This window comes from Dermochelys coriacea, chromosome 11 (genome assembly GCF_009764565.3).
Source record: "Dermochelys coriacea isolate rDerCor1 chromosome 11, rDerCor1.pri.v4, whole genome shotgun sequence".
NCBI classification, from domain to species: Eukaryota; Metazoa; Chordata; order Testudines; family Dermochelyidae; genus Dermochelys; species Dermochelys coriacea.
The window spans coordinates 77,348,942-77,364,347 of NC_050078.2; the positions used below are offsets into that span (position 1 = coordinate 77,348,942).

At 42.6% G+C, this 15,406-nt stretch overlaps 1 protein-coding gene across 1 annotated transcript in view; it reads left to right on the plus strand.

Annotated features, from left to right (window-relative positions):
* The window catches only part of PCBP3 (poly(rC) binding protein 3), a 59,491-nt gene extending 44,842 nt beyond the window's left edge, over nucleotides 1-14,649 (plus strand). Inside the window, exons 11-12 of the mRNA XM_043505793.1 lie at nucleotides 2,775-2,827; nucleotides 13,881-14,649. Of these exons, the coding sequence (XP_043361728.1) occupies nucleotides 2,775-2,827; nucleotides 13,881-14,054 (227 nt within the window). The 3' untranslated portion in view covers nucleotides 14,055-14,649. The remainder of the gene's footprint in view (nucleotides 1-2,774; nucleotides 2,828-13,880) is intronic.
* Nucleotides 14,650-15,406: the final 757 nt, after the last annotated feature.

Genomic DNA, 15,406 nt, shown 5'->3' on the forward strand with positions numbered 1-15,406 from the left:
AACAGAGGGCTGCACGGCAGGATGGGTGTTCTTATGGTTAAGGAAATTGAAAGTCCTGGCTTGTATTCCCAGCTCTGCCACTTGTGTCCTTAGACTATTCATTTAGGCCAAAATACTTAAACTTTGGCACCTAAGGTTAGGCAACTAAATCTATATTTAGATATTTAAATAAGTGCCCAGATTTTCAGAGGTTCTTAACAAATCCCTTGGAAATTTCTGGGACTAGTGAGAGCTCATCAGTTCTGAAAATCTGGACCCTTCTGTGTCTAACCTTGAGCAGCCAAGTTTGAAAATTGTGGCCTTACCTTTCCTTCAGTTTCTTCTTCTGGGAGATGGGTACAACACTTACCTGGCCTCCTGGGGTGGTCGTGAGGCTAAATTCAGTAATATATGGGAAGTGCTATATCTTCTAGCAAAGCAAAGCAATTTGATATAGTTATTTCCAGGAGTAGTCTCCGAAATGCCTATTTAAACTTAAAGCTTTATTTTTCAATGTGTTCATAGATTTCAGTCTTGGTGAGAAGTACTTTGCAACATGTCAACTCTGGCATGCTAAGGAAAATGGCAACACATCACATTTCTTTTAAGAATTTTTCCATATATTCACTCTTCATTGTATTATTAATGCAACATAAATCTTCCTTATGGACTTAATACTGTAAAATATGGTTGTTCTGATTTGAATTCTTAAAACACAATGATACCAAAAGAAATGGAGCTCGTTGGTTCCAGGGGTGCTGGAACAATTTGTACAGTGGGGTTGCTGACAGCCATTGAACCAAACTGTAAACTTTGTGGAAAATGGAAACCACTTCAGGCCAGGTGGTGCAGCAGTCCCCCAAGCCCACCCCCAGCACTCCTAGTTCCAGCATCTATGATTGGTTCGTTCATTTTCTAAATGTACTCTGTTGTTATCAGCAAAATTAGTTGGGAAATTCTCTTTAGCAATACAGAAAAAGTGTGGAACTGAAGGATAGCAACACTAGATCATTGCTTGTATTGTTTATATATTCCTTTTGGAGCAACTACAAAATACCACATGGCATGCAGCAGCAGTTCTGGGGTAATTTCATTTTGTGACTTGCATGATAGAGTTTAATAATGTCGCTGTGTTATTTCATAGAGACACTGTAAGTAACTGGCTTCATCGCTGTTAATTGGGGGAAATGATAAAACATGAGGCATTTTAGGAAGAGTGAAGGCCATCTGGCCTTAACATACCTGCCTCTTCTTTTGTTTCATTTTAATCCTACATTCTGTGTGCTTTTTCTCCATGCTCTTAATCCCCTATTTCTCCAGACACAAACCTTGGTGTCTCTTGAACTCATTTATATTCTTTGCCTCAAATTCCTTCCCGTGTCGTTTATTCTATATACTGATTAAGGTTTTTGTGAGTAACTGTAAATTTATGTGGACTACTAGACAGCTTCACTCTCCCAGTGCTGCAAATAGAGATATGAATATCACTATTTCAGCAATGAATGAAGATCTAATAATCTTATTTAGAGAAACTACTGGTGACATATGCTTGGTCCTGTACTGAGAACAGTATGAAATGCTGATTGATTACATTTCAAGCTGCATAGATTTGTCCCCTGACACCTCCACTTTCCATATTAATGGAAAGTGTTCTTTATCTCTTCAGGGAAACTGAAAGGAAATATATGTCTCTATACATATCAATCACTAGGTACAGCAATGTTTCTATCTGGTTAAACAATGATGTAGGCTCTAAAACTGGATGTCTTGCTTTTCCTATGGTGGAAGAGCACGATGGGTATTGAATTCAGTTAGTTCACGTTTCGTATTTTGTGTCTTCAATTCATTGCTGAGTGTAAATCTGTGGTGCTTGGACTCCCAGCGTTGCATCACAGAACACAAACGAGTCAACATGAAGAACTTCCACTCTCAGCCTGTATTATCTGATGCATTGTGACACAATATTCCACTTTCAATACCATTTGTAAACCACTTGTGTAGACTGCTGCCAGAAGGACATGCAGAAATATGATATCATCTAATATAGCACTGCCACATGTCCTAACAAAGACCATTCTTGATCTATCTTGTACCTCCTCTCCGTGACTGTTTCTTAAGCATATTTTGCTGTATCATGTGATCCGAGAGGTTTGTAGTGTGTATACTACTTACCCCTTGATGTCATCATCATGATGATAAAGCATTCATCCTATAAGGCATTTACTACCTCTAATTTGTTGTGGGCCATGTGATTTCTCACTCTCCAGTGCTTACTTACAGACTTCTCCACACAAAATGCACCTCTTTTTTCTCATTGACAGACTTCAAGCAATACAGGATGTTGCTTGCTTAACCTATTTCAGCATTTCCCAGATGGGTCTGTAATTTTGCACAATGGTTTACAGTAATCTAGGGATTATTTGAGTGTTAAAATAAAAGGAAGGAAGCATGGACTAGCTGGCAGTAGCAAGGAGCTCTTCCTCCTTGTTTCTTGGAAGGAAGACAAAGTGATGGAAAGGCACCTACAGTCACTGGCTTTTAGTCTGGAAGCTGTGAACCTCCTGATGAGAATGAACTGGGAGGGTTCGGGGTACCAGAAGAACAGTGGTAACCAGTTGTAGGAGTGTTGGTTGTAATTTTGTTCCTTGTTATTATACCAGAATGTGTTGTCCGCTTACCCTCCTGGCCCTGAAGGAGTACAGAACATTTGTAATGTCTGCTATTTTGGTAAAATACCAGGCAATACACAGTGCTTTCTCTGCAAGCTATAATCATTTTCCCTTGCATATGCTCAGGTTTGGATGCCAGTCCCCCGGCCAGTACTCATGAACTCACCATTCCCAATGATGTGAGTATAGCACCTTTGAATGCTCTTTGTACCAGGATATATATGAAAGCTACAGATAAATCAGTTAAATAGCTATGTAGCAGCCAGTTCATTGAGCCCAGCCATGTTGTTTGGCAATGTTGTGTCAAAACATTTAGTATGATTGCTAGACTTAATGCACAGAATAAAACAAAGAAAGTTAAGAATGGGTCAATCTGGCTCTCCCCTTTTTTTGTCTTTGCTAGTTTAAAATCTATGACTATGTCTTTAAAGTGAATTTAATGCTCATGAAATATGTCTGGTTGACAGCTCTAGAGAATGAGGTCATCTAATATTCCATGACCGGTACAGCATGAGGAGATTCTTTTCATGGTCCCACCAATGTGCCTTAGCTATGTGGACCCCTGTGATGTAGCTGTCCACTCAACCCTTGTTCTCTCTGCTGACTGCCAGTTTACTATGTTTAATTTATTGTAATTAGATCTGGAAAGGGATTAACTATAATTTAATCTTGATGGACAGAGAAAGGGAAATCCCAATTTAGGAAAAAATTGGCAGGTATGTGAAGGAAGAGAATGAGTCGATCGAGGTTCCTCAGCAGGTGCAGGGAAATAGAATGTATATTTTTGTAAATATTCGTGCAGATTGCCTACAGGTGCACGTGCCCAGGGTTGTTCTGACAGCGTCTGAGCTGTCGAGTGTTACTGGTGTGTTAGTATACAGTAAATGTCAAACGCACATGCTCAAATTTTCACAAAAATAAGCATTTAAGGGCTAGACTCAGCCCTAGCTGAGGCACGAAGCTGTCCCAATGGAAAATCCAAGGATTCCAAGGGTAATTTCTCAGGTGGAGCTGCATGGGCATAGCCAGCTCTATGCTACTGGCTCCTCCCACCCGAAAAATTGAAGAGTGTTAGGGACAGGGATGAAAGAGGCAGAGTACATGGCACTTCACTGATCCTGGATTGCCACACTGGTTTCCCTAAGACAACTGCAGGCAGAATATTTTAAAACAGCCCTGAGGCTGCTCTACATGCCATCCAGGGGCATTGTGGTCTCCAGGCAGCCCAGGGTCAGGGAAACTGAAAATTGTCAAAGCCTTTTGCACCTTGGCAAGCTTCCACTGTGAGTAGGATGGAAGGTAGCATAGATGACATAGCTAGTCACAGGACACTTTCTAAACCTACTCTTATTCCTCTGGTTCATAGGCGCTGACTTCCCTGTTTTCCCCTGGGTGCTTGACCCCTGCACTGCTCTGGGCCCTGCTCTCACACCACTCCTTCCATGCAGCCCTGCCCCTGCCCCGCCTCTTCCCACCCCTGGCCCGCCCCCATTCCAACCCCTTCCCCAAAGTCCCCTTCTCAACTCCACCCCCTCCCTGCCAATATTCCAACTCCTTCCCCAAATCCCCACCCCAGCCCCGCCTTTTCCCCGCCTCCTCCCATGAGCATGCCACGTTCCCGCTCCTCCCCTCCCTCCCAGCATGCTGCCAAACAGCTGTTTGGCAGCAGCTGGGGGGAAGCGCTGGGAGGTATGTGGAGGAGCGGGGACATGGTGCGCTCAGGAGGAGGGGAGGAGGAGGTGGAGCGGGGGGTGAGGGGAGCTTGGCTGCCAGTGGGTGCAGAGCACCCACTAATTTTTCCCCATGGGTACTCCAGCCCTGGAGCATCCATGGAGTCGGCGCCTATGTTCTGGTTCACCTCTGGGAAAAGGGGCAAAGAGTGATGTGGCAAATTTGCAGATGGTACAAAATTATTCTAGATAGTGAAGTCCAAAACAGTCTGTGAAGAGTTACAAAGGGATCTGACAAAACCAGTGACTGGGCTATAAAATGGCAGATGAAATTCAATGTTGATAAATGCAAAGTAATGCACATTGGAAAACATCCTAACTATACATATAAAATGATGGGGTCTAAATTAGCTGTTTTCACTCAAGAAAGAGATCTTGGAGTCATTGTGGATAGTTCTCTGAAAACAACCACTCAATGTGCAGCGGCAGCCAAAAAAACGAACAGAACGTTAGGTTCCATTAGGAAAGGGATAGATAAGACAGATAATATCATAATGCCACTATGAAAATCTCTGGTGCGTTCACACCTTGAATACTGTGTTCAGTTCTGGTCACCCCATCTCAAAAAGCATACATTAGAAATGGAAAAGATACAGAGAAGAGTAACACAATGATTGAGGGGTAGGGAACTGCTTCCCTATAAGGGGAGATAAACAGTCTGAGTCTTTTTAATCTTAGAAAAGAGACAACTAAGGGGGGATGTGGTCAAGTCTACAAAATCATGAATGGTGGGGAGGAAGTAAATAGGGAAATGTTATTTACCCCTTCATGTAACACATACATTAAATTAATAGGCAGAGGGATTAACATTAACATAGGGCAGTACTTCTTCACACAATGCACAGTCAACCTGTGGAATTAGTTGTCAGGGGATGCTGTGAAGGCCAAATAACTGGCTTAAAAAAAGAACTGGATAAGTTCATGGAGGATGAGTCCATTGATGGCTATCAGCCAAGATGGTCAGGGATGCAACCCCATGCTCTGGATGTCCCTAAACCTCTAACTGCCAGAAGCTGGGACTGGATGACAGGGGATGGATCACCCAATAATTTCCCTATTTTGTTCATTCCCTCTGAAGCACCTGGCATTGGCCACTGTCGGAAGACCGGAGACTGGGCTAGATGGACCTTTGTTCTGACCCAGTATGGCTGTTCTTATGTTCTTAGGAAAATCCTCTTGGGGAAATACTTGGTGCTTTCCTGTGCCCTGATTCCCAAGGTTCAGGTAGTTGGGTCATCTCAGTATTGGAAACATGAATGCAGAGATGGTTAAAGCATTTTAGTGAAGATTGGAGCAACTATTTGCAGAAGGATCAAGTCTCTGATAAATTATAGCTCTCTGTGAAGGTGATGTACAAACGTAAGTGGGGGAATAGTCCCGCTATTGTGGGGAACTTTCCTGGCTTCTGCACTAACCTGGTGAAGTGGGCTAGTGAAAGGATCTGAGTCCTCGCTCCCACTTCCTTTACCCAGAGGCCTCTCTGCCCTTGAGGACTCCCCTTCCACGCTCCTGTCTGGCAGAGTCCTCGTAACCCCGACAAGGCTGGGCCCAGGATTCCTGGGGGGCTTGACCCCCAACCCAATCCTGTGGTCATCTAGGACAGGGGCTAGGGTGTCCCCACTCCGGGGTACTCTCTCTGCACTGGGCACTTCTCTGACCCACTGACCATTACATACAAGTTAAAGCAAATGCAAGTTATTTAATCAACATCTAATTTTAAAAAGAATAAGGAAAAATGGGAAAGGTTAAAGGAAACACATCAGGGAACATCAGGCTCTGTGGCAGGGAACATCACAAACAGTGTCTCTGGAACATCAGGGCCGTTCACAGTCTGTTCCTTGTAAGTCCCAGGCCTTCTTCTCGGGCCCTGGCTGTGCTGCAGGGATGCTGTGGGTCGGACACTCGCTCTGGTGGTGGCCACACGCTCTCAGGCTCTAAGTGGTAGGACCCTTCTTCCCAGTGTCGCCCCCACCCTGTCGGGGTTATGATCTAAGCCTGGCCTGCAGAGCCTCTTGGCTGAGGTGTCTCCCTGTGCTGGGCCCGCTGCCCAGGGGTCCCCCTCGCTCTTCCCAGCTGCTCATCGCACCCAGCTCCGGACAGCTCCAGCCCCAGCTCCACCACTCGGTCTCTGCCCTGCTGCTGCTGCTGCTCTGCCTCCAGCTCCCTGGGCTGCTTCTTTGGCCCCTCTGGCTCTGGTTGCTGCAGCTCTGCTCCCAGGACAGGTCTGCTCTGCAGGCTGCTTCTGTGACTCTGCTCCCAGCACTGACCTGCTTCCTGGGCTGCTTTTCTGGCCCCTCTGGCTCTGGTTGCTGCAGCTCTGTTCCCAGGGCAAGTCTGCTCTCTCTGGACTGTGCCACAGCACAGTCTTGGGCCACAGCATTACATTAGAAGCTCATGTTCAACTGATTATCTACCACGACCCCCATATCCTTTTCAGAGTCTCTGCTTCCCAGCATAGTCTCCCATCCTGTAAGTATGGCCTACATTCTTTGTTCCTAGATGTACACATTTACGTTTAGCCATATTAAAACACACAGTGTTTGCTTGCGCCCAGTTTACCAAGCAATCCAGATCACTCTATATCAGTGACCTGTCCTCTTCATTATTTACCCCTCCCCCAGTTTTGGTGTCATCTGCAAACTTTATCAGTGATGATTCTACGTTTTCTTCCAGTTGCTTGATAAAGAAGTTAAACAGGGCCAAGAACTGATCTCAGTGGGATCCCACTGGAAACAGACCTGCTCAGTGACTACAGTAACCAGCTTTAAATCCATTTAATGCATGCCATATTATGCTAATCAAAATGTCATGTCATACCAAGCCAAATGCCTAACAGAAGTCAAAATATCTTACATTAACACTATTACCTTTATCTACCAAACTTGTAATCTCTTAAAAAAAGATATGAAGTTAGTCTGACAGCATCTATTTTCCATGAACCCATGTTGATTTGCATCAATTACAGTCTCCTCCTTTAATTCTTTATTAACCAAGTCCCATATCAGCCACTCTCACAGGACTCATGTCAGGCGACAGGCCTATAATTACCTGTATTACCCCATTCACCCTTCTTAAATATTGGCACAACAGCTTTCCTCCTGTCTCCTGGAACTTGCCTTGTGATCCAAGACTTATTGAAAATCAATATCAACGGTCCAGTAAGCTCCTCAGCCCGCTCTTTTAAAACTCATAGGTGCAAGTTATATGAACCTGCTGATTTAAAAATGTCTAACTTTAGTAGTTCTGTTTAACATCCTCCAGGGATACTAATGGAATGGAAAGAGTGTTATTGCCACCATATATCAGACTTTATAATCTGTTTTTTCTCCAAATAAGAAACAGATATATTTATTGAACCTCTGCATTATCTGCATTACTATTGACAATTCTACCGTTTCTATCTGGTAATGGACCAATACTATTGTTAGGATTCTTTTTGTTTCTATTTGAAAAACTCTTTCTTATTGGCCTGAACTATGCTGGCCATAGACTTCTCCTTGTGTCCCTTTGCTTCCCTTAGGAGTTGTAGAAAATTGATAACTGCTGATTTATATTCATTACTATCAAGTTCCCCTTTTTTCTATTTGTTATATATTATTTTTTGATTTTTGTATAGCTACCTTCACTTCCCCTCTAAACCAGGTCTTTTTTTTTTTAACCCAGCACAGTCTTCCTCCTCAGTTGTGGGATTGGGCCTTTTGGTGGCATGTAGTAAGATGTTCTCCAGCAATGCCTGGAGATTAGCAGATTCATAGATTTTTTTTTAAGGCCAGAGAGGACTGTCAGGATCATCTAGTCTGAGCTCCTGTGTAACACAGGCCAGAGAAAGTCACCCTGTGATTCCTGCATCAGACCCAATAACTTGTGGTTGAGTTAGAACAGATCCTTTTAGAGAGACATCCAATCTCAATTTAAATATTTCAGATGATGGACAATGCATCACATCCATTGGTACATTGTTCCAATGGCAATTACCCTCACTATTGAAAGGTATTGCCTTGTCCCTAGTCTGAATTGGTCTACTTTTAGTTTCCAGCCATTGTTATGCCTTTGTCTGTTAGTAGACTAAAGAGCCCTCTGTGGTCAGATCCTTCTCCTCATGTATGTATTTACAGACCATGATCCAAGTAATCTCTTAACCTTCTCTTCGATGAACAAAATATATTGAGCTCCTTTAGTCACTCACTATAAGGCAGCTTTCCCAGAGCTCAGATCATTCTTGTAGTTCTTTCTGAACCATTTCTAATTGGTCAACATCCTTTCTGATGTTTGGATGCCAGAACTGGTCACAGTATCCAGTAATGGACTCAACTCTGTACTGCTGTGTGATGTTCTTCCACCAGGGCCCCATGTCCTTTTCAGAGTCTTTGCATTCCAGGACATGGTGCCCCCTCCTGTTAGATGAACGATGTTGAATGAAGTGATGTTATAATTATCTCTGTGGTTGGCTCCTAGTGTTCAGTTAAGAAGCAGTTAGTTGGTGGAGGAGCCTCCTGTGAGATTTTAAAGAGGAATTCTAGTGGCCTAACGTTCTCTCTGCTGCCTTCTCTAATCAGGATAACTCTGTTCACCTTCTTCACTTATCCCCACTTGATATTGCTCTGTTGGTTACTCTAGTATTATGTACTATGGGGCCACAGAAGAGAAAGGAGACATAGCATAGGTTATTAGTGAGGATTCCCTTTCCTAATCATCCTCCCTCAGCAGCCATTCTCCTCCACTTACTGAGAAGTTAGCAATACGAGGAAATCTGCACTGTCATAGAAGCAGCATTCTTACACTAAATCTAATTGCAAAGTGGAGCAAATCATTGTTAGATCTATTAATGTGTCTTCAATGTGACAAAAGAAGAATAAACATTCAGATAAGAAACCGTCACCAGTTATACAAACTGTGACAGAGGGAGCACAGCTGCCATTTGAATGACATGCAGAATTTCAAGGCAAATTTCTTGAAAGTGAACTTAAATGTGCATGCCCCAATAGAATGTGCACACACAAATGAGACTGACATACATCGAATCAAGTAGTTGGACCACTAATTGATTTGTACACACAAGCCCTGTTGGCTCTTGCAAATACTATAATTTGCACACACAAATGAAAGGGAGTCAAGGGTGAAAGTAACATAAAAAGCTTATTGGTACAGGGGCCTGGCCTCAGGTGGAAGGGGCGGGGTCTAAGGTGAAAGGGGCGGGGCTGGGGGGGTCAGCCTCCCTTAGCCATGTGCTTAAGTCCTGTTGAAATCAATGAAGCTAGGTCAGTTTACACTAGCTGAGGATCTAGCCCATCATTTCTTGAGAATTGTATCGGAGAGTCTATTGGGTTGCTCAGTGTCATAGCCTGGTTCTGATCCCCATACAGATAGAGAGAGAGGAAATTGGGGAAGGAGTAGGAGTAACAAAGGGGTAGGAGTAATTATTGAGAACTATTGAAAATGTGTCAGCTCACCTCCTGATGGGACACTTGTCCTAAGGATCCACCTGAGGAGAGGAAGGGACTCCAGTGGTAAGTGACCTACCTGTTTTCTTCTAATTATATGACTCTGCTGAGCGGTTTCAGGTTGGCTGGGTCAGGGGCTCCATTCAGTTCTAACTTCAGGTCCTAACTGGAATGAGGGGGAGAGCTTTGTTCCATCATTATTTGATCAAGACTCATTTTACCAAGCCAGTGTACACACGATTGACATCTTCAGCACAATTGTCAGTGTTGGTCCTGAAGAGGCTCAGAGGTTGAATGTGCTTTGAGCAAATACTCCTGGACTGAGAAATGATGACAATTACAACAGCAGCATATAGAGGAACGATCACTCCACAGAAAGGCATTGTATATCTCCACCTACCCAGTAACAGGGGACTTCTCTTACCTCTGAACTTACTGGACTCTACATCTGAGGCAATTGACTCTGAATTTGACTACAAATTTCCAATAGGAAAAAATGTGGGTGGTGTTAGTGAGAAATGTATTAGTGCCGTTCAGCTGGAAATGAGCTAGACCCTGCCCTATCAGGTGACTATGAGGGAGATATTTGCATTTTTCTTCAAATACTGCAAATTCCAAGCTGCGTGATAACACATCACAGCTTTGCATTCATAACTTTGTGGCTGACCTGGTAATTGCATGCAGCACTGGATTCTTTATACAGGCTCTAGTCTGCCAGAGTGGGGTTATATTGTAAGGGAAATCCTTTCATTCTGTGGAAAGCAGTGCAACCTCTACCTCAACTGCTGATCTCCCTTCCTGCAGGCGCAGTGAACCACCTTCAGGCTAGAATTAACTTTGCTGTCAATGAATGATTCAGTGTTTGCATTCAGAGTTCAGGTGGAGCTGAGACCTGGGTTGTCTGTTAATCACAGTTAACTCACGTGATTAACTGCTAAAAATTAAAGAATACCAATTGAAATGTATTAAATATTTTTAGATTTTTTTCTACATTTTCAAATATATTGATTTCAATTCCAACACAGAATACAAAGTGTATAGTGCTCACTTTATATTATTATTTGCACTGTAAAAATTATAAACAAAAGAAATAGTATTTTTCAGTTCGCCTCATACAAGTACTGTAGTGCAATCTCTTTATCATGAAAGTGCAACTTACAAGTGTAGAATTGGTTTTGGTTATATAACTGCACTCAAAAATGAAACAGTGTAAAACTTTAGAGCCTACAAGTCCACTGAGTCCGACTTCTTATTCAGCCAATCACTTAGACAAACAAGTTTGTTTACATTTACAGGCGATAATGCTGCCTGTTTCTTATTTACGTCACCTGAAAGCGAGAACAGGCATTTTCATGGCACTTTTTTAGCCAGCATTGCAAAGTATTTACGAGCCAGATATGCTAAACATTCGTATGCCCCTTCATGCTTTGACCACCATTCCAGAGGACATGCTTTCATGCTAATGATGCTCATTAAAAAAAAAGAATGCATTAATTAAATTTGTGACTGAACTCCTTGGAGGTGAGAATTGTATGTCTCCTGCTCTGTGTTTTACCTGCAGTCTGCCCTAGATTTCATGTCATGGCAGTCTCAGGTGATGACCCAGCACATGTTCATTTCAAGAACCTTCACTGCAGATTTGACAAAATGCAAGGAAGGTACCAATGTGAGATTTCTAAAAATAGCTACTGCACTTGACCCAAGGTTTAAGAATCTGAAGTGCCATCCAAAATCTGAGAGGGATGAGGTGTGGAATATGCTTTCAGAAGTCTTAAAGAGCAACACTCCGATGCGGAAACTACAGATCCCAAACCACCAAAAAAGAAAATCAACCTTTCGGCTGGTGGCATCTGACTCAGATGATAAAATGAACATGCGTCTATATGCACTGCTTTCTATCATTATCAAGCAGAACCCATCATCAGCATGGACACATCTTCTGGAATGGTGGTTGACACATGAATCTTTAGCACTTCTGGCACGTAAATATCTTGCAACACCGGCTATAACAGTGCCATGCAAATGCCGGGTCTCACTTTCAGGTGACATTGTAAACAAGAAGCAGGCAGCATTATCTCCTGAAAATTGTAATCAAACTTATTTGTCTGAGCAATTGACTGAACAAGAAGTAGGACTGAGTGGACTTGTAGGCTCTAAAGTTTTACAGTGTTTTATTTTTGAATGCAGAGATTTTTTGTACATAATTCTACATTTCTAAGTTCAATTTTCATGATAAAGAGATTGCTCTACAGTACTTGTATTAGGTGAATTGAAAAATACAATTTATTTTCTTTTTTACAGTGCAGATATTTGTAATCAAAAATAAATATAAAGTGAGTACTGTATACTTTGTATTCTGTGTTGTAATTGAAATCAATATATTTGAAAATGTAGAAAACATCCAAAAATATTTAAATAAATGGTATTCTATTATTGTTTAAAAGTGTGATTAGTCATAATTAATTTTTTTAATCGCTTGAGAGATCTAATGAATTTACACCGTGTCGTCCTGTGAAATCTAAGGTAGGCTATGGCAGTCACTTTACCAGCCTAATTAGCTCAATGATGCATTAGCTCTGAAGCCCAATGAGGCCATTAACTGTTTCTGCTAAAATGTTCAACCCTGAAACAATGAAATTCAGGTACTGTAGGACTGTGAGCAGAGCTTAAGTAAAGTGTCACCATTTGGAGTTTCCTAATCTTGCTCTCTGTCTGTTTCTCATGTCATTCACTGTGTCTGAAGGAATGCCATTGATGAAAGGCAGAAAAACTGAATATTTAATGTGGACAGGTCACTGCAAATCTCCTTAGCATACCTCACCACCACTTCGCAGGCCCAGAGTTAGGTAGCTCTCTTTGACTGCTTCGAACACAGTGGGGAAGCTCTGGAGATAGACACACTTTTCTTACTTCCATTTACCTTAAAGTAGCCACTCTGGCAGTGTTTCGATTTTCTTCAAAAAATAACCAGGCAACATTCAGAAATCCTCCTCTCACTTTCCTGGTTCCCAGTTTCCTCCTCACTTTCTTTATCTATTCTTTCCTCTTACTGTTGATAAATTTCTCCATTGGGGGCCTATGCGAAGGAAGTTTGTGATCTCACTGCCGTCATAAGTAGACTGGCATTCCTTCTGTAAACACCTAACCCTTGAGGGTGGGCAGATGTTATCAAGTGCATGGGAATGGAGACCTGACCGACTCTCTCAGCCCAATAGCTGACCTTTCCAGAAAAGGGCTGAGGAACCGTTTGAAGCATATGTCTGTAATGCATCTTCTCTGGGAATAGAGAATGTCAGTGTCTAGTGCTGTCAACCTGCTACCTTTCAGTAGCACAAAAATAAATACCGCCCCCTTCTCTCTGACACTCACCTTTGTGAGCTCAGGCCACTTCAAACCTGGTTAGATGGAGACCTCTAGGATCTGCTTATCAAGGGATTGATTCAATGTGGAGAGGCACACTGATCCAGGAGGGTGTCAGGGACAGAACAGACTCATTCATGCTGATTCGAAGTGTAGCTGCTGTTATTAAAAGAAAGTGAAGGAGAAGGCAGAAGCAGATGATGTCTTTGGTGATTTGGCAGAAGTTCAGTAACCCCCATTTTAAACTCCGTAACTCTCCCACACATTAAAATCACAATCCAGATAGATAGCCTTTCACCTCTGGTACGTTCCAACCAACTGAGGACACAACTGAAAATGAGTTTGGTGACCTAGTGCTGTATGTCTGTATCTTAGCCCTCAGCACTAGCTGGCATAATCTCAGTTCAATTATCAGTCTCTGCTCAAGAGAACCAAAAGACTGAAATAGCATCAGGCTACTGCAGGTCAGGATGAACTTACAATGGCAGAGCTTTGGGCAGGAAATTGCTCATATTACCTATGGCTTAAACCAGTGCTTTCAGTCTCCTGCCTTCATGAGCATTAAAGTCACTCACATCCTTTTGCAGAAATGATGAGTTGTCTGACAACCCCTATGAGCTTCACCGTGTGATCATGCTTGCATCCTGCAAGTTACTGTCTGAGGATCTGCTTTAAGAAATTCCCTCCATACTTTTTTCTAGCTAATAGGCTGCATAATCGGACGCCAAGGGACCAAAATCAATGAAATTCGACAGATGTCTGGAGCGCAGATCAAAATCGCCAATGCCACAGAAGGCTCATCAGAACGTCAAATTACCATCACAGGAACCCCAGCTAACATCAGCCTTGCCCAGTACCTCATCAACGCCAGGTGAGATGTGCTAAACAAGGCCACGTTCATCCACCGCAGTCTCATGACCTCCCTGTAAAGAGAGAGGCCAACTGAATAAGTCATACAAAACTCAGACAGTAACATATACCCCAAGCATTACTTTCATGGGAGTGATTTCATTAGGTTTCAGGGCACTGCATGAAGTGAACACACTGGTGATTTTATTGTTTGTTGATGTTCAAAGTGAGTGGGAATCGATCATCGATTTGGGCCTTTCTCCCAGGAAAGCCTTCCTAATGACAACTCAGCCATTTTCTCAGTGTTAGAAGTCAGGCAACAACTTATGTGTTGCTTGAGTTATGGGTCTGTTAACATCTCTATAGTTGTACCCTTGTTGGCAGGAGTTTATAATTAGGCTGTAATATTATTTTCCCTCAAAAGCATGGTGAGTTCTCAGCCAGGGGTGGGAATTTACTTGTTTTGGGGGAGAGGGCATAATTTGAAAACAGTTCATTTAGCCACTTTGTCCACGTGACAAAAATATAAAGAACAACAAATGCTAAATGTGAAGTCCCAAGTGCCTCTTTTATGTGTTTCCAAGACTCAGAAATGTCTTCCTCCTTCAAACAAATTAGACCAATAAATAAAAAAATGAAACAGCTTGTTTATTTTCTTTTAATATTAGCACACCTGCAATACATTTGAAACAGAAGATTTCATGAAGATAATTAGTAGCTGATCTTATGGTGAATGTTCACCATCAACATTGGCCCAAACTGGAGTCATAACAGTGTCTATAGTTCACTGGGGCAAGGATGCACTGAGCAAACCCTAGTTGTGCAAACATGAAAGTGCAAGTATGGACTATTGAGTAAAACATGCTTTTTAAGAGGGCTGTAATTGGGTGTGGTTAGCTGAGTTTATCCCAGAGTGCAAGCTGTAACTGAGTCTCGAGGAGGAAAAGGGATGGAGGTTGGATTTAGTCAGACTTTTTGTGTCTGAGCACAAATGCACAGGTGGTGAGATGGGGAGGGTGGAGCAGATCTCAGAGGAAATGTGATAGATTTCTATTTAGGAGCCCCTTGAACAATGCATCACATTAACATTAGAAAGAGACCAGTTGCAGAAGGGGTTCATACAGCTAGATTGACTATCAAATCTTTCCACACAGGGCAGAGTTTGTATCCTGCCAGCCAATCATGAGAGGTCACTGGGATTTTAGCATTTACCCATCACATTTATTACCTTCTGATAGTGTTTTTCCACCTGCCCCATCACACTGTCAGGATGAAACCGCAGTAAGAATGCCCCCTGAGGAGTGCTCTTCTTCTAGTCACTTCATGACTTTGGTGCTCATTCAGGCGAGGGACTGATTGCACTGGCTAGATCAAGTAT